The 25,906-nt window shown below is 39.0% G+C and overlaps 1 protein-coding gene and 1 long non-coding RNA gene across 2 annotated transcripts in view; one reads left to right on the forward strand and one right to left on the reverse strand.

Annotated features, from left to right (window-relative positions):
- Nucleotides 1–1,231: 1,231 nt before the first annotated feature.
- Nucleotides 1,232–2,186, reverse strand: LOC124520529 (uncharacterized). Its single transcript, XR_006964334.1, has 2 exons — nucleotides 2,054–2,186; nucleotides 1,232–1,584 (listed from the first exon to the last, which is right to left on the reverse strand). It is a non-coding gene; the product is annotated as an uncharacterized LOC124520529 (long non-coding RNA).
- Nucleotides 1,944–25,906, forward strand: part of METAP1 (methionyl aminopeptidase 1) — a 57,972-nt gene continuing 34,009 nt past the window's right edge. Inside the window, exon 1 of the mRNA XM_047091457.1 lies at nucleotides 1,944–2,096. Within this exon, the coding sequence (XP_046947413.1) occupies nucleotides 1,983–2,096 (114 nt within the window). The 5' untranslated portion in view covers nucleotides 1,944–1,982. The remainder of the gene's footprint in view (nucleotides 2,097–25,906) is intronic.

Raw genomic sequence — 25,906 nt, forward strand, 5'->3', positions numbered from 1 at the left:
AGAATAAAAAATTCTATCAATAATTGCAAATATGTAAATGCTGAAGATGCATGTGGATAAAGATTGAGGGAACAAGGACAAATGAAACATTGAGGTGTTCAGGTGATAGTATTATGGCCAATTTGTGTGTTGTTTTTTTTTTAGTTTTTAAGTATTGTTCTGCAAAAGGAAAATTTAACAAATAAAAGCAAACACATACAGGAAGACATGCAAATGGTGATAATCAGAGAAAAAATGTCCAGCCTCATTATGAAATAAAATAAAAAAAAATAAGATACCATTTTCCATTTATCAAAATGACAGGCATTAAAAATAAGATAATAATCAGCACTAGCAAAGTCTCAGGAAATAAGTGTCAGTATAGTTCTGACTAGAGTGTAAATTTGTATACACTTTTAAGGGAAAATTTGACAAACTGTATCATAAAAAATAAAGTGACAATCCTTTGATGAGACAATTCCACTTTTAACAACATATCCTAGGTAAATAAGAATGTATGCAAAGTTTTAGCTAAAAGGGTATTCAGTGAAGCCTTGTTCATAATATGTAACAGTTAAAAATAACTTAAATGTCTATTGTTAGTGAGCTTTGTTCAGTGAATTACCCATACAATAGGATATTACGCAGACATTAAATTATGTGGTAAATTTTATCATAATTAAATTATTAAATCATAATTAAATCAATAATAAATTATACTATATTTAAGGACAATAAAGGAAGTTTGTAATGTAATAACTGAAGAAAGCAAGTAACTAAAGATGGTCTTTGTTTTTGTTAAAAAATATTTTATATATACATATACACATATGTATGTCATACGCATCTATACACACATAAATCGTTGATTTTTGCTCACGTGTAACATTTTAAAATGTATTATTTGATCTTATTACATTATTTATTTGTATTGCTTATACAGCAACACTTAATAAAAATAAAAGTAGCATGAGTTTTTTCATCTATTAAGTATGTAAGTTTAAAAAAATATGGATTAGATAACACGAAGTTCACAGCGCTTAGCTGATGATCAATAAATATTAGTTCCTCTCCCTTTCCAGTGACAGGAGGTATTTAAGCACAAGTTAGAAAATGGCAGACCTGGGATGTAGTTGAAGAAATTTAGGCAACAAGTTTACATCAGATGACCTCTAAAGCTCCTTTCAACTCCGGTGCTTCAACATTAGAACAATTCTTCCCTACTCACCTTTCAAACAATCAACTGGGATAATACAAAAAAATCATTGTTTTATTGAATATCTAGTAGTTGTGTCACTATTACTAACATTGTACACTGCGAATGGGGGGGGGAGTGTGAAAAAAAATCAGGCACGAGGGAGGCCTGATGCAAATCTCAGCCCATCTTCTGACAGCTCTCTGGCTCCTCTTTTTGTGAATGACTGAGTGGCGGTCTTTAGGCCTCAGAGCAGACACTATCGGTGAGAAACAGTACTTTAAAAGAGAGAATTACTTTCCTTTTCCAAGGAGCTGCCGGGTGAACCAACGCAGAGGAGCGCGGCGCTCTTTCCAACCGCCTGTGAGTGTGGGGGACATTCAGTAAGGCACGGCCGGGGCGCTGTCTCCCTAGGTACAGACAGCGCAAGACGTGAGGGCCTCTCCCTTTGCGCCCTTCGCCGCCGGGCGCCAGGAGGTCGCACTACCCGGGGACAGACGTGGGACCCCGCGGAGCAGGAGGTCTCCGACAGACTCCCTCACAGCCCCCACGTGCACGACTGGCGCCGGGAGGCGGGGGCCACGGGCGGGGGCGGGGCGAAGGCCACGGGGCGGGGCGCCAGTTGCGCGCGCGGGGCGGGGGCGGGGCGCGCAGCGTGGTCTGGGCCGGCCCGGCGCTCCTTCTGCTTCCGCGCCCAGGCCCCGCAGGCCGAGCTCCTCCCCCGGCTCGGCCTCTGTCCCCTCCCCTGCCCTCTCTCCTCCTCCTCCTCCTCTTCCTCAGTGAGGCGCTCCTCCAGCAGCCAGGCAGCATGGCGGCTGTGGAGACACGGGTGTGCGAGACGGACGGCTGCAGCAGCGAGGCCAAGCTCCAGTGTCCCACCTGCATCAAGCTGGGCATCCAAGGCTCGTACTTCTGCTCCCAGGTAGACGCCTGCTCTCCCACGGCGCCGCCGCCGCTGGCGGACTTCCTTTCCTCTGTGCCTGCCCTCGCGGCCGGTCGGGACGCGCTCCTCCTCTTCCACCCCCCGGGCGCGCCTGCCGCGCTTCCTCCTACCCCCAGCCGCAGCGCCGCCGCCCCCTCCCGCCTCCGGAGAGCTTGGGCCCCTTCGACGCGGGCGCGGTCTGCAGCGGCCATGTGGGCTGGGGGCGGAAGCGGACTTGTCCCGGGTAGCTCGGAGGTCCTAAGGCGCCGCGTTTAGGGGCGGGTTCCCGCCGCGCATCTCCTGCCGGTGCTGGGGCTACCAGGTGTGCGGGCTGCCCGAGACAGGTGGGGACGCCCCGGGGAGGGGGCACGCCCCTCTGGCGTGTCTCCACAGCTCACGGCAGGACTCTGATCGTGGTCACAGGGGGCTGCGGAGCTGGGTAGTCACTCTGGTCCCGGCGGGATTGGAGGTCGGAAGACACCCACTGGGTTTTGAGGACTGGGTTGCCTGGGGGTGGTGGGGGTCGCAGACAGGAGGAATGTTAGCTCCAGCCCCACCTGTGTCCTTGTGTTTTACTACCGCGCTTTGACACTTAAGCAACTTTGGACGTGGGGATAGAGAGGGGTCTGTAATTCATTCTTTTGCTTTGGCACCCAAAATTATTAATTTAGAAAACCGTAAGTTAGCGTTATGAGTCACCGTTCTCATTTACTGAATTTCCCACTAAGGGAAAAAGTCAGTTCCATTAAGGGTTATGCTTTAAGGCCGTGGTGTATTTTAGTAAGTTTTGTGCAGTGGAGCAAACCCAGCACTGAATGGGGTCTTGACAGAAACGTGTGCCGGTGTTTATGTTTACTGAAGAGTACTAGTGTTCCGGTTGCATTGGAACAGAGTACTGGCAGGGTAGCAGTGGTAAGGCTCGTAGTTACAGTCCAGATTTGTTGAAGAGAGACACGTGAAAGTTCAGGTTTAAATTAGTAGCGTCCTGTGGGGAGAAGAGCATGAACAAAGAGTCTGAAGGCCTGGGCAGGGCCCTGTCCTTGCCAATTACAGTGCAGTCTTGAACTAGTCAAGTTACCTAACCTTTCTGAGCTCCCACTGTGTAGAGGGAAAGGTGATACTTTCACTTACATATTTCACAAGGTTGTTCTGGAGCTCAAATTATCCAGTAAATGGAAATGTTGGTAAAACGTGAAGCACTTTTTTTGGTTTTAGAGGCTGTCAGTGCAGTGCAACACTGCCATATAAAAAATATCAATGAATGGAATAGAAACAAATATATAAGAACAGTAAATACAAGAATATGAATATCTTCAATATAAACTATGTAAACCTAAAGATGTATGTAAAATAAACAAATCCTTCAGGTCACAACACTTGTGCATAAGCCATTATGAGAGATCCTAGCTATATTGTATAGGTCATGTTTTTAGATAGGATATGATCCTTGACCTTGTTAATATCATTTGGAAAAAGTTGCACATGAGAAGAGTTGCTCTTTCTAAAAATAGCATTAGGACTACTCAGCATGCTAAACCTGGTATGAGTCCTTTTGTTTCTTAGAAATAATTTTCAAATTCTCATTTGTTGAAGCCTATGTGGGACCTGGATTTAAAACAAAACAAAACAAAAACCCAATAATTTGCTTTTGGAAATTATGTACCATCTTTGTGTGGAATAATGTGGTTTTCATTGCGTTTAAGATTAGGTGGCATTTTGGGGCGCCTGGGTGGCGCAGTCGGTTAAGCGTCAGACTTCAGCCAGGTCACGATCTCGCAGTCCGGGAGTTCGAGCCCCGCGTCAGGCTCTGGGCTGATGGCTCGGAGCCTGGAGCCTGTTTCCGATTCTGTGTCTCCCTCTCTCTCTGCCCCTCCCCCGTTCATGCTCTGTCTCTCTCTGTCCCAAAAATAAATAAAAACGTTGGAAAAAAAAAATTAAAAAAAAAAAATTAGGTGGCATTTTGTAATGCCAAATGAGTTAATGTGTACACACACTTACCTGTTGAGATTTTAGAAAGGTACTGTGAAACTGTATTCATCCAGCATAGGTGATGTTCTCTTAGGCACGGTATTATTCAGTAGAAAGAACATTGGCTCATTAGGGTTTGTGGAAAAATGCCAACACAGTTATGAAAACATGAGACTAGGGCTTCTCCTTGCCACTTCTCTGATCATCTTCACTAGGAGTGGTCTGTCTTCTGTCTGCTTCTCTGGTCGCCAGCCTGGCTGTCTGGCCAGCTTGTGTGGAAACAAGCTGAGAGCAAGACTACAAGAGGCCATAACAGAAGTAAGCCTTTCTTTTCCAGTTACTTCCTCACATCCCCTTCTTTATTTCCTTTATAATACTTTATACAATCTGTAATTTTCTCATTTATTTTCTTATTTATCTGTTTTTTAATTGGAAGGTGAGTTTCATGAATAAGCTGTCTCGTTCACTGCCCTCTTATTTCTCAACATGATGCTCTGTATGCAGTAGGTGGGCAGTGAGTGTTTGAATCAATCATAAGTGTATCACAGGGCTGCATAGAGAGGCTGCATTTGAATCATGACTTAATCATTTACTAGCCATGTGACTTTGGGCAAATAATATAGCTTCTTTATTTTCTGTTACATCCTTTTAAAATGGGGCCATTAATAGTATAGGGTTCAGTCTTCAGTAAATACTAAGAGTATGTAAAACATTTTGCACATTGGTAAATTTAATCGATGTTAGGGTTTTTTTAATATGAAATTTATTGTCCAATTGGTTTCCATACAACACTCAGTGCTCATCCCAAAAGGTGCCCTCCTCAATGCCCATCACCCACTTTCCCCTCCCTCCCACCCCCCATCAACCCTCAGTTTATTCTCAGGTTTTTTTTTTTTTTTTAATGTTTATTTCTGAGAGACAAACAGAGCATGAGTGGGGGAGGGGCAGAGAGAGAGGGAGACACAGAATCCAAAGCAGGCTCCAGGCTCTGAGCTGTCAACACAGAGCCTGACACGGGGCTCGAACTTACAGAGTGTGAGATCATGACCTGAGCCGAAGTCGGTTGCTCAACCAACTGAGCCATCCAGGCACCCCTATTTTCAGTTTTTAAGAGTCTCTTGTGGTTTGGCTCCCTCCCTAACTTTTTTTTTTTTTTTTCCCGATGTTAGGTCTTAGTGTTATACTGTGTTTTATGCTTAAGGTAGAAATATTTTTATCTGAGATGCTTAAATTTTTTTTAAGTTTATTTATTTTTAGTAATCTCTACACCTAATGTGGGGCTCAAACTTACAACCCTGATATCAAGAGTCACGTGCTCCTCTGACTGAGCCTGCCAGGCACTCATAAGATGCTTAATTTTTTTTGTCTTAAAATTTTTTTTTAATGTTTATTATTTATTTTTAGATAGAGACAGAGATATATAGAGAGAGACAGAGCAAGAGCAGAGGAGGGGCAGAGAGAGAGGGAAACACAGAATCTGAAGCAGGCTCCAGAATCCAAGCTGTCAGCACAGAGCCCGATGAACTGTGAGATCATGACCTGAGCTGAAGTTGGATGCTTAAGTGACTGAGCCACCCAGGCACCTCTAAGATGCTTAATTTTAAGAAAAGTTTTGGTCCTTTAAATGAGTAAAATCTGTTTTACTTGAAAATCAAGCTTTTCAGGAGTTTCTGATGTTTGATGGTATTTCCTTATAGATGCATGTCCATTTTTATTTAATAGTTCATTTTTTATTTTAATTTTTTTTATGTTTCTTTATTTTGAGGGGGAGAGAGAGAGCACAAGTGGGGAAGGAACAGAGAGAGAGGGAGAGGGAGGGAATCCCAAGCAGGCTGCACAGTGTCACCACAGAGCCCGATGCTGGGCTTAAACCCACAACCCTGTGAAATCATGATATGAGCCGAAATCCAGAGTTGGATGCCTAACCAACTGAGCCACTGAGGCGCCCCAGTAGTTTAGTAGTTTCAATAGTAGTATAGGAGTTTACTTCGACTTCCTAGGAGTCTGTAAGAATATTTTGAAGATGGAGGCTGTGCTTTACTTATTTTCATTTTCTCTACCTTGTACACTGTAGGCACTTAGTTTATTAACTGAAAGAAGAGAGGTTGATGGGCCTGAGAAGGAAAGCAAAGAGCATTCTTGCCCTTGGTGAATATCAGCCCAGGGCAGATGCTACCTTGTGTGTAGTTAAAGGATCAGCTGAGAAGACATGAGTGATTTCCAATCATTTATAAGATACAATAACTAAAAGATAGTATAGTGTGAGTGGAAAGAGACTGGGTATATAGTCTGACCTAGGGTTAAATCTTTGCTGCTATGTTCTTGGCTAAGTTCTCTCTTAAATTTGTAGTAGAGGGCTAATGGTGTATCCTATCCTCTTCATGGAGCTGAGGGGAAGGTGAATAAGAGAGCGTGCAAAGTGCTTAGCACAATGTTTAGTGAGTGGTGTTATTATGCATATTGCCTCACATCTAATACCCTTACACTTAGTTATGAGGAAGGTTTAAAAATGTTTAGGAAGAAGTATCATTTGTTTATGAAAAATATTTTTTTAATTATGAAAACAATTTTTAAAAAAACATTTATTTGAGAGAGAAAGTGTGTGCATAAGTGGGGGAGGAGAGAGAAAGAGAGAGAGAGAGAAAATCTCAATCAGGCTCTGCAATGCCAGCGTAAAGCCTGACACAGGGCTTGATCTCATGAGCCATGAGATCATGACTTGAGCCGAAATGAAGAGTTGGACATTTAACCGACTGAGACACCCAGGTGCCGTAAAACAATTTTTATTCTCCATAATAGCTATCAAAAAGTAAAATTATAAAATAATGTTATTTACAGTAGCACCCAAAGAAATCAAATAACTAGGGAAAATCTAATAAAAGCAATGAAAGATCTCTACACTAAAAAAAGTATGTACCAGTGCTGAGAGAAATTAAAGAAAAGCTAGAAATGGAGGTATATATAGGTATACCTAATTGTATTGTGCTTGCTTTATTGTGCTTTACAGATACTGTGTTTTTTGTTTAAATTGAACGTTTGTGGCAACCCTGTGTCAAGCAAGTTTCTTGGCCCCATTTAGCTTACTTAGTGTCTCTGTCACATTTTAGTAATTCTCAGAATATTTAGAACCTTATCATCATTATTATTTTATTTTAAAATTTTTAGTTTGAGTATAGTTGACACACAATGTTACATTAGTTTCAGGTGTATAACAGTGATTCAACATCTCTGTACCTTTAGGCTGTGCTTACCACAAATATAGTTACCATCTGTCACTATACGGCACTATTACAATATCACTGACTACGTTTCCTGTGCTGTGCCCTTTTATTCCCATGCCTTATTCATTCCATGACTGGGAGCCTGTATCTCCCACTCCCCTTCATCCATTTTGCCTACCCCCCACACATGTGCTCCTGTCTGTTTATGAACATTTTTTTTTTTAAATTTTTTTTTCAACGTTTTTTATTTATTTTTGGGACAGAGAGAGACAGAGCATGAACGGGGGAGGGGCAGAGAGAGAGGGAGACACAGAACCGGAAACAGGCTCCAGGCTCCGAGCCATCAGCCCAGAGCCTGACGCGGGGCTCGAACTCACGGACCGCGAGATCGTGACCTGGCTGAAGTCGGACGCTTTACCGACTGCGCCACCCAGGCGCCCCTGTTTATGAACATTTTGAACAAAGTCTTGCAGTAGGTTCTTTCAAAGAAGCAGTGGCAAAGTCAGGTGATGAACTGGGTCTCCAGGAAGAAAGTTGAGTAGCTGAGCATCTTGTGGGTTGGAGTTGGAAAGGAAGGAAGGAATTGCCCTTCCAACATACAGCATCTTTGAAATGCAACCCTGTCCTCTGAAATTCTTTCTCCTTTTGTATCAAAGTTCCTGATAATGCAGCGTATTTCTGGAACTTATCTTCATCATTGATGGAGATATTACCATATTGTATTTTATAGGGATTATCTTTACATTCCTCACATTATGTCATACCACCCCTAGATAACTACTGTAAGTTAGGTGATTGGGTATAACTATCAGAGCTTCTTATGAAGCTCATCGATCTTATAAAGATCATTGTTGGTTTGCAGACTTTGTGGTGGTCAGTGGGGATCTTTTTTTTTTTTTTTTAAAGCTTATTTATTTATTTATTTTGAGAGGGACAGAGAGACAAAGAAGCCCAGGCACACTCTGTGCTGATAGGACCCACCAGTGTCGGGCTCGAACTCATGAACCATAAGATCATGACCTGAGTCAAAGTCAAGATGCTTAATCGACTGAACCACCCAGATGCCCCAGTGGAGATCTTTTTATTGGCATGCTTATATTATAAACAAACGTGTTGGCATTTTGGCATGAGTTATACTTATATTCCAGTAGAACTTATAAAAAGCAAGCCTCTGGGGCACCTGGGTGGCTCAGTCGGTTAAGTGTCTGACTTTGGCTCCTGTCATGATCTCGCAGCTCGTGGGTTCGAGCCCCATGTCGGCCTCTGTGCTGACAGCTCAGAGCCTGGAGCCTGCTTTGGAGTCTGTGTCTCCCTCTCTCTCTGTCCCTCAACTCACACACACTCTGTCTCTCTCTCAAAAAATAAATAAACTTTTTTTTTTTTTTTTTTTTTTTTAAGCAGCATTTGGTAGGTAATCAAAAGTGGAACAAGTCTTTAATGAAGTTTTTAGAGATTGAAGGGCTGTTGGTAGTAGGTGTGATCTTACATTGTTCATACAGTTTGTGGATAAATGTTTTAGTCACTTTTTTTCTTTTTTCTTTCTTTTTTTTGGTGAGTCTTTTTGACATACAAAAAATTATTTGGCATACAAAATTTTTAGTTTGGTCTTAGTAAAATTGGCAGGGGTGGCGTGACAGACACATAAGCACATAGCTAAGTGCATGCTTAGCTTTAGATGTTAGGAGGGAAAAGCAATGGCATGGTAACTCCTGTATTAATTACTGAGGAATTGTCCTTGGTATTAATAGCAAACCCATTTAGTAGATATAATATAGGCAGGCATACTCTGTAAAGCAACTATTGTGAATCTCTGCATATCAAAGATTTAATGTAATGGAGTATAAATATAATTACTACCCTTTCGTGCTTGATCATGAACCTCTCCTGACCTCACAGTTTCAACATGAAGCATTTGCTTATTCATGCTTGGGCAGGTAGTACTCCTAGCTCAACAATTACACCTTTTTCTTTTGATTTCTTTGATTAGTATCAGTCTTGTGTGTGGCTTTGAATAAAGAGCAATTCAACACACTCTGTAAGCTGTGTCTTGTCTCAACATGTTTGGCAGCTATAGTTAAACCTGGGAGAGGGACCCTGTAATTCTTCCCCCGAGTTATATATTGCAATATATCTCTTGTAGCACTCGCTACTCGCAATAGCTAAGTTGTGGAAACAACCAGAGTGTCCATGGGTGGGTGAATGGATAAGTAAAACGTGGCATATACACATAGTGGAATACTATACAGCCTTAAAAAATGAGATTCTGCAGTGTGCCATGACATTATATTAACTGATACAAGCCAGTTAACAGACACTACATGATTCCACTTACATGAGGTATCTAAAATAGTCAAATTCATAGAATCAAAGAATATAATGGTAGCTGCCAGGGGCTGGGAGGAGGGAGAAGTGGAAGGTGCTAATCAGGCATTAAGTTTCAGTCACACACACACACCCCTCTAGAATAAGCTCTAGAGGTCTGCTATTCAACATTTTACCTACAACAAGGACAATTATATTGACACTTAAAAAAAAATTCTCTCCTATTTTTGTCTCCAGTAACTTACCTGTTTTACCATAAAATTCAGTAGGGACTTCTTCCTGATACACTAGAGCTGTGCCATGTCTGTTGGAAAGCATTCTTAAAAATGCTGTTAGCTGGGGTCTGCTAGTGTCCCATTTATCTGGGTCATAGCTCAGGCCTCTAGTGGTTAGGGTAAAAAAGATAAATTGTGACTGTAGCAATTTCCTTAATAAAGTAAGAGGAGACAGAGACTTCTCCATATTGTAAACCTGTCTTTAATGATTTTCCCTGGATGAAAGGTACAAAAGGGCAACCTTTTATATCACGTTCCGAAGGCTACTTTGTCTTATCCATCAAGCTATGACTTTAAATCACTCAGTAAAATAGGTAAATGTAAGTTCCATTAGACCTGCCTTGGCTTCCCCCTCCCTCCCTCAAATGGGACGTGACTTTTTGGGTGAAGGGATTTATTTTATTCCTGGTTGTTTTGCTAATTGGTACTACTGATAGGTTTGATTATTTGAATACTGATAACTTTGCATTGTTCACTACTAAGCAAATGCAGAGAAAAATATAAATGCAGTCATTGTGTGAATAATTTAGTATTGTTTTTGAATTGAGGTTTTATGTACCTTAAAGTCAGGATCTATATATAAGTATTATCTTTTTTTTTCTTTGCTAAATTGTTTTCGTTAGATTTTGAGTAGAATTAAAAACTACTGGTAAATCATCCATAGAATCTAAAAAGAAAAAAAAAAAGACATGGTAAATGCCTAAGCACTTAAGTTATTAAAAAGAACATTACTAGTAAAACAAGTAAAACCAGAAGGCTCCGATGCTTTCCTCACACAAGAGGTACTACATATCCTGAATTTTGTGTTTATCATTCATTTGCTTTCCCATATGTTTGATTCCTTAGATAATGCATTGTTTACTTTTGATGTTTTTGAAAATTTTGTAAATGAAATCACTGCTAGTATTGTTGTGCAACTTGCTTTCTTCGTTTAACATTAAGTTCTTAAGATTCATTCATGTTGTGTGTAGCTCTAGCTCATTCATTTTCATTCTCTATGGTATTCCAATGAATTCATATATCATAGTTTATTCATTTCTTTGTTAATGGAAATTTGGGTTGTTCTAAGTTTTTGTTATTGTAAACAGTGCTGCTTTAAATAGTCTTGTACCTAGCTCTTGGTGCCTGTGTGCAAGAGTTTCTCCTGGGTATATACCCAGGAGAAAAATTCTTGAGTCATAGGATACGTATGTGTTTAGCTTTATTTTGATGGTGCCAAATTGTTTTTCAGTGCGCTTGTACTTCTACTCCCATCATCCAAAACTTTATATTGTTCTGTATCCTAGCTAGGACTTGAAATTAACAGACATTTTGATTTTTGTCAATCTGGTCTTGTGTTACTTCTGAATAACAACATTCATTGGGTTATTTGTATGTTTGTAAACCTGAAAAAATTTAACTCTCCTCAGGGACTTAATAGTTACTTGTACAAACAGGAAGTACTTTAAAAAAGACAAGTGATTGAATCATTGTGTTGTGCACATGAAACTAATATTATATGCAAATATACTTCTCTTAAGAAAAATAACAAGGAGGGGCGCCTGGGTGGCTCAGTTGGTTAAGCATCCATCTCTTTGTTTTGGCTCAGGTCATGATCTCATGGTTCATGGGTTCAAGCCCCACATCGAGCTCTGTGCTGACAGCACGGAGCCTGCTTGGGATTCTGTCTCCCTCTTTCTCTGCCCCTCTCCTGCTCACTCTCTGTCACTCTCAAAAATAAATAAACATTAAAAAAAAGTTTTTTTTTTTAAAAGAAAGAAAAATAACAAGGAGGTGCTAAGTGAAAGTTAGAGACAAATAATTATTTTTTCCTTTATTTTACAATTTTATTAAGTTTCCTAGTTTTTTATTTTGAACAGTTTCAAACCATAGAAAAATTTAAAGATGAATATTATAACTAATTGCAGTATACTCATCACCTAAATTAATGTTGTGCCTTGCTTGCTTTGTGTCTGCTTGTGTGTATATTGCATTTTTGTATGTATTTGTTGAAACATTTGAGAATAAGTCACAGACAACATGACACCACAGCCATTAAATATTCAGCATGCGTTCTCTAACGACAAGGACGTTTTTCTTTCTTAACTACAGTGCCATGATTACATTTAAGAAAATTGACAAGGATTCCTTAATGTCGTCTAATAGTCAAGCCTGTTCATATTTCTCAGTTATTCGCTAAGCATGTCTTTAATAGTTGTATGTTTTGCTTTTTGTTATTTTTGGAATCAAAATCCTATCAAAGCTCACAGATAGCATTTGATTGTCCTCTCAGCCTCTTTTAATTTGGAAGAGTTCTCTCATCTTTATTTCATGATGCTGACTTTTATAGAGACTAGTCAGTTGTCTTATAGAGTGTCACACATTCTTGGTTTTTTGATTATTTCCTTATAGTGTCTTTAAGTTGTTCTTTCATCCCCTGTATTTTCCTTAAGCCAGATATTAGGTCCAGAGGCCTAATTGGAATATGTCAAGATTCCCTTGAAAAGACTCCTGGGTGATGCTGTGTGCCTTGTATTGTATCACATCAGGAGGCACAGAACACCTGGTTGTCCCACCACTAAACTTGATCTCTTTGTTAAAGTGCTACCAGATTACCACTGTAAACACATTTTTCACTTAGCAATGACTGTGATCTGTGGGGTGAGCCTCTGGCACTATGAGAATATGCTTTTTTTCAACATGCTTTCTCCTAGTGGTTTTAGTACCCATTAATGATGCTTGTCTGATAATTATTCCAATAGGGGTTGCAAATGGTGATTCCCCTCCCCACTGCATTCTGGCATTTAATAGCTGATTTTTTTTTTTCTTGTAAGGAAGAGTTTATCTTTATCAACTGGCTGATAAATTATGTTCCACCTAAAAACGTACTATAATATTCCTACTAAAAAGACATGTAACGGTAATGCATCGCTCACTTTAAATGGTCACAAATGTTTGTTGGAGTTTTCACATTTTTCAGTATAGGGACCTTTGAATTTTTTTCCCCTTCATTAAGCATTAAAATAAGTTACAGTCCTTACTCTTTTTGATGTTCAAATTGTCTCAGATTCAGTCAGTGGTACCACTTTCAAAGTGACTTCTGTATCTTTTTGACCTTCCTTCATTAGTCTCTGATTGCTTCCTGGCTTTCTGCTACAAGACAAATCAGATTTACCTTGTAATTTCCCTATCCCAGACATAGAATCAGTCCTGTCTCTAAGGAGCTCTTGTTTTTGGTAGGAATGTCTTTAGAAATCCAGATCTGGGTGCTTTAAGTATGTTTCATGCTCCTGGAGTGTCCTTGTCTCTAGGAAAAGGAGTAGTAAGATCTTTGGGAAATTTTGCTGATGACCATATGAGGGACATAAATAAAACCTCTACAGGGCAGTTTTTCTAAAGGAGTACACTAAATAGGTGAAAAAATGCTATAGGTAAGGACAAGTCCTAGAAGACCTCCTGAAGGAGGTGAGTTAAGAACTGGATTTTGATAAATTACAAAAATAAGTGAAAGTGAAAAAGTGAATCAGAAGGTGTGCATTGGGGTGTAGGAGAGGACATTCTTTCCAGGGGAAGGATGAACTTATGGAAGTAGAGACGCAAGCTGAGAAGGTGTTGTGTCATAGCAAATAGAGTAGCTTTACTGTAGTGAAGAGTAGGAGTAGTTACTAGGGACAGAGACCTTGCTGTTCCCTTAAGTATATTTTTTGAAAATGTAAATATCTCCTTTTGGTTTTCATTGTAAAAAGCAGTACATGATCTTTGCATAAATTTAATAGAAGCATGTAAAGTAAAAAGTCCATCATGATGATACTAGAAGAATGTTAACACTCTGGTTAATTATCTTTCCAGACTTTTATATTTGTATTGCATAGAAGTTAAGAGCATAGATAGTACCTCAAGAGGGCCTGCATTTAAAACCTGGCTTTATGTTTTTTGGACATGTTAATTAATCTGTCTGTGTCTCAGTTTTCTCATCTGTAAAATGGGATGATAATATTACCTACCTCTTAGAGTTGTAGGATTAACAGCATTGATACATGGTAAGTGTCTAAATCTGTGCTTGGCATATAGTACATGCTCAAATGTTAGCTGTTTTTATTTTTTCAAAACAAAAATGAGGTCATTGCTCTTACATAGAGCTATTCAGTTTTAGAACTTAACCTTTTTTTTTTTTTTTTTCCGTAAATTTATTCTGAAAGAGAGCATGCATGAGTCAGGGGGAGGGACAGAGAGAGAGGGAGAGAGAATCCCAAACAGGGATTCTGACATGGGGCTTGATGCTGTGAACCATGAGATCATGACCTGAGCTGAAATCAAGAGTCGGTCTTAACTGACTGAGCCACCCAGGTGCCCCTTAACTTCTTTTAAAAGTTATGTCTTTTTTTTCTTACTGTAAAAAAACCCACAAACGACCACTGTCACCATTTTTAAGTGTACAATTTTGGTAGTGTTAAGTATATCTACTACATTGTTGTTGCGCAGATCTCCAGAAATGTTTCATTTTGCAGAACTGAAACCCATTAAATAACAACTCTCCTTTACTCCCTTCTTCTAGCCTAGCTAACCACCATTGTGCTTTCTTTATACTGAATTTGCATATTTTAGATACTTCATACAAGTGGAATCACAGAGTATTTGTCCTTTTGTGACTGGCTTATTTCACTTAACATAGTGTCCTTAAGGTTCATCCATGGTGTAGCAAGTGACAGGATTTACTTCCTTTTTATGGCTGCAGAGTGTTCCATTGTGTGTATGTACCACATTTTGTTTGTCTGTTCATCCTTTGGTAGACATTTGGGTTGCTCCCATCTCTTGGCTATTGAGAACAGTGCTGCTGATGAATGTGCTGTCCAAATGTCTCTTTGACCCTGCTTTCAATTCTTTTGGATATATATTCTGAAGAGGGATTGCTGGATCTTTAACTAGTTATATGTTCATTTTTTGAGGAACCATCATACTGTTTTCTATAGCAGCTACATTATCCCAGTATGGTTTACATAGTAGTTTACAGTTCCACCAACAGTACACAAACATCCCAGCTTCTCCAAATCCCTGCCAGTATTTTCAGGTTTTTTTGATAGTAGCTTATCCTAGTGGGTGTGAGATGATATGTCATTGGGTTTTGATTTATATTTCTCTGATGACTAGTGATTATTGAGCATCTTTTCAGATGCTTATTGGCCTTTTTATTTATTTTTTTAAAATCATTGTTGGAGAAATGTCTGTTGAAGTCCTTTGCCCATTTTTTAAATCAGGTTATGTGATTTTTTTCTAGTTGGGTTGTAGGAGTCTTTGTATATTCTGGATATTCACCCCTTATCAGATACATGATTTGCATATCTTTTTTTACCATTCCATAGGTTGCCTCTTCACCTTTGATTGTGTCCTTTGATGAGCAAAAGTCTTAATGTTTGATGTAGTCCCACTTTATTTTTGCTTGTGTTGCCTTTTCTTTTTGGTGTCACATGCAAGAAATCATTGTATCTAATGTCATGAAGCTTTTCCCCTGAGTTTTATGGTTTTGGGCCTTATGTTTACTTCTTTAACCAATTTTGAGTTAATTTTTATATATGGTGTAAGATAAGGGTCCAACTTCATCTTTTGCATGTGGATCTCTAGTTTTCCTAACACCATTTATTGAAGGGACTGTCCTTTCCGTATTGAGTGGTGTTGGTACTCTAATAAGGTCATTTAACTATATATCTGGGGGTTTATTTCTGGACTCCATTCTATTCCAGTTCTCTATATTTGTCTTAATGGCAGTATCATACTGTTTTGATTATTGTAGCTTTGTTGTATGCTGTATGTATGTAGTATGTAGTATGACACTTTGTAGAAGTGTCAGTCTTCTGAGTTGGTTCTTTTTAAAACTAATTGTTTTGGTTGTTTGGGGTCCCTTTAGATTCCATATGAATGTTAGGACGACTCTTCATTTCTGCAAAATAAGTTTTTGAGATTTTAATAGTGATTTTGTTGAATCTGTAGATTGCTTTGGGTAGTACTGACATCTTAACAGTATTAAGTCTTTCAATCCATAAACAGGACTGCTTTCCATTTGTATGTGCCTTTAATTTCAGCACTGTTTTGTAATTTTCTGTGTATAAGTCCCTTGCCTTGTTAGATTTATTTCTAGGTATTTTATTCTTTTTGATGTTATAAATGGAATTGTTAATTTCCTTTTCAGATTATTCACTGTTAGTATATAGAAACATTGTTGCATGTTGATTTTGTATCCTTCAACTTTACTGATTTTGCATATTAGTTCTAATAGTTTTTCACTTTAGAATCTTTAAGAAGTTTTCTACATATAAGATTATGTCATCTGTGAACTAAGATAATTTTGCTTTTCCTTTCTAGTTGGAAGCCCTTTATTTCTCTTTCTTGCTTAATTGCTCTGGCTAAGAATTCCAATACTGTGTTGAATAGCAGTGGTGAGAGTGGGCATCCTTGAGTTATTTCTGGTCTTAGAGGAAAAGCTTTCACTCTTTTTCCATTGACTGTGATGTTAGCTGTTGGCTTTTATTATGTTGAGGTAGTTTCTTCTGTTCCTAACTTAAGTGTTTTTATCATTGAAAGCGTGTTGACTCTTGTCAAATGTTTTTCCTGCATCAGTTGATAATTACTTTGATTTTTGTCCTTCATTCTGTTAATGTAGTGTTGAATTTTATATACTGATCAGTTGACTTTGTGTGTGTTGAACCATCCTTGCATTCCAGGAACCCATGTCATCATGGTGTATAATTTTTTAAATGTGTTGTTGGATTTGGTTTGCTAATGTTTTGTTGAGGATTTTTGCATCAATATATTTTTTATTTTTATTTTTTTTAATGTTTTTTATTTATTTTTGAGAGAGACAGAGACAGAATGTGAGTAGGTTGGGGGCAGAGAGAGAGGGAGACACAGAATCGGAAGCAGGCTCTAGGCTCTGAGCTGTCAGTGCAGAGCCCGACGTGGGGCTTGAACTCAGGAGTCGTGAGATTGTGACCTGAGCCGAAGTCGGACGCTCAACCAACTGAGCCACCCAGGCGCCCCTGCATCAATATTAATCAGGGATATTGGTTTGTAGATTTGTTGTGGTGTCTTTTGTCTGGCTTTGGTATCAGGATATCACTGGCTTTGTAGAATGAATGCACTGAGAATTTACCCTCTTTATTGTTAGTTGAGTTTTCTCTCTTTTTTTCTAAGTAGCTAAGGGTTTGTCAATTTTGTTGATCTTTTAAAAAATATTCCACTCTTAGTTGTGTTCATTCTTACCCTCCACCATTGTTTTTTATCTTTTATTAATCTGTTGTAACCTTTATAATTTCCTTTCTTCTGCTAGCTTTAGATTAGGTATGTTCTTTTTTAAAGTTCCCTGAGGTGTAAAGTTAGTGTTATTAATTTGAGATCTTTTTTCCTTTTTAATGTATGAATTTATAGCTATAAACTTCACTTATCCTGCATCCCATAAATTTTGGTATGTTGTGTTTTGTTCTCATTTGTCTCAAGGTATTTGGTAATTTTCTTTGTGTCATTCTCTTTGACCCATTGATTGTTTAAGAGCACATTGTTTAGGGGTGCCTGGATGGTTCAGTTGGTTGAGTGTCCAACTTTGGCTCAGGTCATGATCCTGCAGTTTGAGGGTTCCGCCCACACTGGGCTAGCTGCTCTCAGCGTGGAGTCTGCTTTGGATGCTCTGCCTCCCTCTCTTTCTGCCCCTCCCCCACTCATGCTCTGTCTCTCAAAATTAAAAACATTAAAAAAGGAGAGTACATTGTTTAATTTCCACACATTTGTGGATTTTTCCAGTTTTCCTTCTAATTTACTTTTTTTTTTTTAACACTAAAACATTGTAGAATTATTTGTATGCTTGTAAGTAAGGTTATTTCCATTACTTTTAATAATGATGTAGGATTTATTTGCATGGTTGAATCAGAATTTAAACCATATTATATTGATGGATATCTAAACTCTCTTTAGCTTTTCACAATTATAAACAATACTGCAGTGAGCCTTAAATTGCATGTTTGCTTGTCAGGTTATTTTCCTTGGCTAAATTTTTGGAAGTGGATATTATGATGAGCACTGAGTAATGTATAGAATTGTTGCATCAGTATGTTGTTCACCTGAAACTAATATAACTGTATATCAATTATACTTAAATATATAAATTTTTTGGAGGGAAGTGGAATTACTGGCTCAAATGGTATTTTTCTGTGTGGGAATATATATTTATATGTGTTGTATATTTATATACATGTTATATTTGATACATGGAGCCTTCTTGGTATCAGTTGATCATTCAAGACTCATTAACACTGAATGGTGTGTCTGTTTACTCAGACCCTTATCAACATGAATTGATTTTAGTTTTGAGAGGGCAGAAAAGAACAAGATAATATAGGTTCTTAAGGAGGCAGGAGTAGGTAGGTGTTCACATTAGGAAAACCATTTAATGTTAATTCTAGCAACTACTTGTAGGATGGTTTGTGGTTTGGAATAAGAAAAGATTGGAGAGAGGAGAGGGTTCTGGTAAGGATACCAGTTGGGAAGCTGTTTTGGTAATTTGACATGTCAGTAGAGCCTAAAATAGGGTGGGGATATTGGGATTAACTAGATAAGAAGAATAAAATAGGAAAAGACTTGTTGTAGCAGTGAAATGAAAACACAGGTCTCTTAATTCTGTTGGTACTTTATTGCTCTCCAGTGATTCACAATCCTGGAAATAAATAAGAATCCCCTATGTAGCCTGTCCTCAGAAAAGAAAAGCTTTCCAGGTGTTTCTTTTATGTAGCCAGGATTAAGAACCATACTCTCTCATAGCAGCTCCTAAAACTGGTAGACCTTTGCTGGTGCTAAAGAAAAAATATGTTCTCTTGGGGTGAAAACTAAAGGTTTACACAACTAGTTATAAGAGGTAATCAATACACAGTGCTTTGGTGCTGTTAAATAGGTGGAGACTAAAGCAGTGAGAGTGCTCTCAAACAAGCACCAAATAAGTACAGGTGACCTGTTAGGCTTGGCGGTGGGGTGGGGTGTGGTGGACATTTATATAGGGAAGGTAGCATTTGAAATAGACCTGAAGGGATAGGTAAGGCTTCTGAGAACTCAGATGTAAAGGTGAGTGTCAGGAGCACATAGACCAGGTTGTGCAAAGGAAAGGGAAGTGTGTTTGGGGAACTTTAAGTCTAGTTTTAGTTAGGTCATTGGTACATTTCTCAGAGATGAGCAGGGAAAGATTGCCAACTTAAGCATTCAGAGGTTGATTTTTTAGGAAAGGGCAGTCACCCGGGGCTTTGGGTGGTCCTTGGCTGATAATGAATGGGAGAAGAGAAAGAGGGAGATTGTGGTTTAGGGAAGGAACACTGTTCAGTCATCAAGAGTTACTAGGAGATGTGAGAATGTTCTTGACGTCCTCAGTGATTTTTGAAGGTCATGACCAGGTTGCTTCATGGCCTCAGCAAGTAAGGGGAAGGTGGGTGCACTTATACAGGTGAGAGGCGTTTCTTAGGAATATTTTCTTGAATCTTCAGGTATCTTGAAATACAAGCCTTTAGCTAATTAAGCTGTTTCATGAGATAGTTCCCCAGTTTATTTAATGAGAATAATCCTATTAGTCCTCTTATTAAAAAATTGGGATTTGATGTAAGTTTCATGAACTAAATATAAAGCACTCTGAAATCCTTTGAGGAAAGTAGAAGGCTATTTGGTGGAGAGCTACTTTTCAGTGAATGTGTGAAATTTCAAAATGTTAGTTGATGATGGCTACATTGAAAATACAGTTGGGAGAAAAATCGATGTGGGACAGAGTTGATCTCCAGTGCATCATAAGCTTCTTTAGAATACCAAGTAGTCTGAAAAATGTAAAACGTGTTGTGTTTTTCCAGGAGTATGTTCTTGTTGTAAGTGTTCTTTGCTGAAGCAGAGTCAAGCATGATTATTTTTAAATCTTGGTAATTACTGCATAGCTTGTGACTTTTTAAAACAGATATGAAAAAATAATTTTCCATGAATGCTCAAGGGGTATTTTAAATGTTGATCTTTATATATTATTTTGGGTTGTTTTACTTTGCCCACCATGAAGTGAGGATGGAGAAGGATTTTGAAATATGATCCCTTTAAAAAATTTATGCTGCTTTTAGTTTATTCAAAGTTTACCTCAGAATCAAATCAGTGGTACAGATCACAGTGGAATAGATTATTAAGTGAATTGTAGAGGCAGTTAGAAATGTCAGTTCCCACTGAGGGACAGATGGTATTTAAAATCAGTTATTATTATCTTCTGTACTCTTGAAGAAAGGTAAGGTTTGAATGGAGCAGAGGAGGGCATCTGATTATTTAAGCTTAATTGCTTGGAAAGATACATTTAGAGTTGGGCACAGGTGGGAGTGGCACCAGCTCCCTGCTCCTGTCTCAGAGAGCTCTTTTTTTTTTTTTAATGTTTATTTTGAGAGAGAGAGAGAGAGTGCGTGCACATGTGCGAGTGGTGGGAGGGGCAGAGAGAGGATCCCAAGCAGGCTTTGTGAGGTCAGTGCCAGGTCCGACGAGGGTCTCGAACTCATGAACCTCGAGATCATGACCTGAGTGGAAATTAAGAGTCGGTTGCTTAACCAACTGAGCCATTCAGGTGCCCCATCTTATTTCCCCTTTACTGAGCTGTCGCTTCTTCATAGCCCTGCCCTGTGAACTTTGTAGCTGCATAAAAAGAGTGGACCTTGGAACCTGAAAGCCCAACAGCTGTTTGAGCTGGTTCAAGTTATTTAACCCTTTCCTGTTTTAGTTTCCCCATCTGTAAAATGGGAATCTTAATATCCGATTCCTAGGATAAGTGTGAGGTCTGAGTGAGATAATGCATGTAAGGTGCCTGCCACACACACAAAAAAGGCTCTCAACAAATGGTAGTTCCAATCGACAAATGTTGACTGGAGGCTAGACAGGCCTTTATCTCTAATGGACAGTGATCCTCCTAACTCAGCTTGACAGAAACCTTCCTCTATAGATTTTTGCCACCTGGTCCTTTCTATTCATTAAGATGGCAGGAATTTGTATTTTTGAGACAAGACTCTGAAGCAGAGAAGTTATGACAGCTTCCCTATTACCTGTTGACCAGTAATAATAAGGGTTGGTATTAATATTGAAATGGTAGTTAGACAGGAAAGGGAAGACAGGGCAGCAAGAAAACCCTGAATTAAGAAATACCAACAATACATACTGAGAGACTTAAAATGCCCACAACTTTGCAAAACAAATACTGTGAAGTTGTATTGTGCAGTATAAAAAGGAATAATCTACCATAGTCAGCTAGTTTATTTCAGGGAGTTAGAAATCATGAAATAATAGGAAAAGCTATTAATATAGTAATACATCAAATCATTACATCAAATACAAAAAATTGCTTCTATGGATGCCGAAAATGAATTTCATAGGTTTCAGCACGAGTCTCTAATATTTTTAGAGTAGAAATAGGAAAATTATTTCCTGAATGTGAGAAAAAGTGTAAGAGTCCTCCAATTCTTTTTCAAAATTGTTTGAGCAATTCTAGTTTGTTTGCATTTTTGTATAAATTTTAGAATTGTACTTTTTTATATCTAAAAGAAAAATCCTGATTGGAATTGCTTAAAACTTATAAATGAATTTGGGGAGAATTGACATCTTTCAGATGTTGAGTTTTCCACTCTGTGCATACAAGATACCTCTCTACTTATTTAGGTATATTTGATCTCTTATTGTTAACTAGTTTTCAGCCTATAGCTGCTGTTCACGTTTTGTTACTTTTATATTATTTAATTTTGGGAGGAGTGGTTTTTAATGGTATTGCTCTTGTGTCATTTTCCAGTTACATACTGCCAGTATATAGAAATACAGTGGGTTTTTGTGTGTTGACTCTGTATTTGTAACCCTGATATTTTAGTTCTGGGAGTTTTTTCCTTTGTATTTCTAATTTTTTAAAATTTATTTGTATTTTTTTTTATTTGAGAGAGAAAGAGCCTGAGCGGGGGGGAGGGGGCAGAAGGAGAGAGGAGAGGAGCAGAGGGAGGGGGAGAGAGAGAGAGAGAGAGAGAGAGAGAGAGAGAGAGAGGGAAAGAAAATCTTAAGCAGGCTTCATGCTTAGTGTTGAGCTAGAATCAAGAGCTGGACGCTCAACCAACTGAGCCACCCAGGTGCTGCTGTATTTTTATATAGATAATTATGTCATCTTTGAAAGAGGATCCTTCCTTCCCTCCTTCCTTCCTCTCTCTCTCCCTCCCTCTCTCTCCCTCTCTCTCTCTCTTTCTCCCTCTTTCTCCCTCTCCCTCTCTCTCTCTTCTCTCTCCCTCTCTCCTCTCTCTCCCTCTCCCTCTCCCTCTTCCTGCCTTCCCTGTCTGTATGCCTTTTATATTTATTTTTTGTGCCTTGTTGAATTAAAAAAAAAATTTTTTTAATGTTTATTTTTGAAGGATAGAGAGACAGAGTGTGAGTGGGGAGGGGCAGAGAGAGAGAGAGGGAGACACAGGATCGGAACGAGGCTCCAGGCTCTGAGCTGTCAGCACAGAGCCCGACGCGGGGCTCGAGCCCACAGACCTTGAGATCATGACCTGAGCTGAAGTCAGACGCTCAACCCACTGAGCCACCCAGGTGCCCCTATGTCAAATAGTTTTTAAAAAAAGTTTTCAAAATTTATTTTGAGAGAAAGACAAAGTGAATGAATGGGGGTAGAGAGAGAATCTCAAGCAGACTCTGTACTGTCAGCACAGAGCCTGATGTGGAGCTCGAACCCATGAACCATGAGGTCATGACCTGAGCTGAAATCAAGAGTCAGATGCTTAAGTGACTGAACCACCCAAGCACCCCAATATATGTCAAATAATTTTAGATTGTATCCTGGAGATTTTGAATATTATGAGATCTTGAGTCTTGTTTAGATCCTATGGAGAATGTTGATATTTTTGTTTTAGCAGGCTATTAATCTGGTTAGATTCAGGCTATGAGTTTTTACCTGCCTTCTGACCCAGTGCTTGGTCTGAGACATGGATGATGGATTTTCGATTAGTTCTTTTCTCACAAGCATCAGTTTATTGTATTATGGACAACTTTCCGTAAGTTCCCTTTCTGGAACAACTTGCAGGTACTTTCTGGTTCTTTGGGAATTCTCTTTTTTGGTCTTCTGGCCAGTAAGCTGCGGTTTAGTTACCTGCTTTGCTGCACACTTCATGACTGTGCCTGTATCTGTGGCCAAATGGCGAGAGGGCAGAGGCAAAAAAAAAAAAAAAAAGCAGTAGGGTTTAATCCCACCCTCTCTGCACTGATCAGGGAAGGAAAATGCCCCTTCCTCAGAACTTTGGCTGCTACAAACTCATGTAGTAGATGGCCACCTCAGGATCACTTTGGGGTCTGGGGTGTGAGAGGATAGAAGAGAGAGAAGGTGGATACCCATGCTCTTTGAGCATTAGGAGTTCCCTGTCCTGATTTTTTTTTTTTTTAAATCTTTGTTTATTTTTGAGAGAGAGAGAGACAGCGTATGATCAGGGGAGGAGCAGAGAGAGAGGGAGACACAGAATCTGAAGCAGGCTCCAGGCTCTGAGCCATCAGCACAGAGCCTGACGCGGGGCTCAAACTCACGAACTCTGATTCTTGAACCGAAATTGGAGGATTTCTCCTGGAGCACTCTGTCTTCGTGGCCTGGCTTTCTAAGGGTTGCATAGCTTAGTATTCTGCCAGAGATTGGTCCCAGGTTGTACTCAGACACCTTGAGCCAGTAGGCTGGGTTCTCTGATGGTCTACGTGTTAGGAGCAAGTTTGAACTTTGGGTTGCATCCCCTTCCCCACTGTGCAGCTTCTGTGGGCAGTAATGATGCCAGTCAGATACAAAGCTCACAGTAAGCAATAGCTGCCTAATTGCCATCAGTTTTCACAAGCCAGGAATTTGGGCCAGGGTTGACAACATGTTAAAGATAGATATGTAGGTGCATCATCTTTTCAAAGTTAAAATTTAAATTGCTTGAAAAAGTAAAATGGATGACAATTAGAATTGAGCACTTATTGGCCACACATTTAACCTAATTGTTTTCCCAACATAACAGTTGAGGAAAGTGGAACTGAAGAGATACTAAGATTTTTTTTTTCTCCAGTATCACAGCTTAATAAGTGACCAAGCTAGGATACAAGTCTGATTTCAAAGTCCATGATTTTAGCCACTGCCCTAACGTTAGTTTTGAAAAGGAATGTTTTACAAAGCCTTGTGGGTTTTGAATTGTCCCTACTTAGAAACCCTTTATGAATTATGAATTATCCTTAGTAATAAGTAGGCAGCATTTTTTTTAGTATTAAAAAATTAGGTGAATATACTAAATTTTTGGCAACATTTTAAATGCTTCTTTTACCTCTCCTCTCTGATAGTTCTTCCCCTACCCTTTCTTGTTCAGATTGGTACGTACCCCTCCCTCCTGCCCCCATTCAAATTGGTATGTAAACTTCTGTGTTCTCTAAATGAATCAGTTGGGATAGAGATTTTTTTTAACTTACGGAAATGTGTGTCAGCTTCTGTGAGGGTAAAAAAAGATGTTGAGTGATGCAGAAGCGTTTTTGTTCACTTAACCCATTTAGAAAGGTTTTATAAATAGGTTGTATGAGAGTGCCAACTATATAAAGGCAGATTTTTTTTTGTTTTTTTGTTTTTTTAAGTAAGCTATTTGCACAATGAGGGGCTTGAACTCAAGTCACACGCTCTGCCAACTGAGCCAGCCAGGTGCCCCCTAAAGGCAGATCTTACTTTGCAGTTTTGATACGCATGAGTTTTGTTACCATAGTTTAGTTAAACGAAACCAAGTCTCCTAACATCACAGAGTAATTACATAAAGTACACACTTGAGGGCTAATTCTTCAGTCCTAGGAGCACTATGTAAATCACAGGTGTGCATCTTGATTGGTGACCAGTCACTCCCTTCTTTCAAAACCTGTCAGTGATTGGTCACTGTGCATCCGTCATTCAGTTCTCATCCAGACAGACAGCAAAGCCTGTAGTTGTGGTGCTTTCTTGTTTTTCAGTGAGAACTTCTGTGATATTTTACAAATGTAATTGAAAGAAGGAATCTGTCAACAAAGATGAAAGTGCAGCAAAGAAATGGTAAATGATAATGCTGGAAGTGAAATCTAAATAGAACATAAATGGGGTTGTAGAAAAAGTAGCTGACCATGGGAATGTTGGCATAGCTCACCATTCTAGAAACTCGAGACGAGTAGTCAGAGCACCTCTGTGAGGCCAGCTTGTTGACACAATGAGGAAACTGGTTGTGCTGAAAAGAATGACAGTGTCTCAGGGGAAACGATAACCAACAAAAACTTTAAAGGAAGTCTCAGAGGTTTTGAAAGTGCAAAGGATAAAATTTGGAAGCTGCTCCACATCTAGAAAGGAGAGGGATAATTTGCCAAACACAAAAAGATGCTCACTCCGTTTCATAAGTTACCAGTGGGAAGAAGGCTAAACGTTGTTCAAACTAGTCTTGATGAGTTTTTATTTTTTAATTTTTTAAAATTTTATTTATTTTTTTAAGCAATCTCTGCACACTCAGCATAGGGCTCGAACTCATGACCTGAGATCAACTGAGATAGCCAGGCCCCCCTTGCTAAGTTTTTAAATAAAGAAACAAAACACTCTAATTCTCAGTATTACAGTGTACATAAGTGTTACTTTTATTCCTTCACCCCCCAGTTCTCTATATATTTATAACTGACAGAGTTTTTTTTAATGTTTTATCAAAAAATTTTAAAGGTCATGGAACAATTGTAATTTCTTACAATTTCTTACAAGATTCTTTGTATGGTTATAGCTTGCCCTGGTCATTTTTATGGCTCTGTACTACTATGCAAAGCAAGGACTGCCTATATTAAAAACCAGTTCTTAAGACCATTCTTTAGGCTATTATTTAGAAAAAGGGGTTTTGATTTTGGGTTTGGTGGAGATCAGGGATGCCAGGAATTCAGTCTTTTTCAGGTTATTCCTTGGTTTAAAACTCTTTAGTGGCTTTCTGTTATTAGAGTAGACCAGAATCCTTAACCTAATCTGATCCCTGACTATATCTTTAGCTTT

The sequence above is a fragment of the Lynx rufus genome, unplaced genomic scaffold, assembly GCF_022079265.1.
Source record: "Lynx rufus isolate CCGP_SWC_20201006 ecotype Redwood Valley unplaced genomic scaffold, mLynRuf1.p SCAF_3, whole genome shotgun sequence".
Lineage (NCBI taxonomy): Eukaryota > Metazoa > Chordata > Mammalia > Carnivora > Felidae > Lynx > Lynx rufus.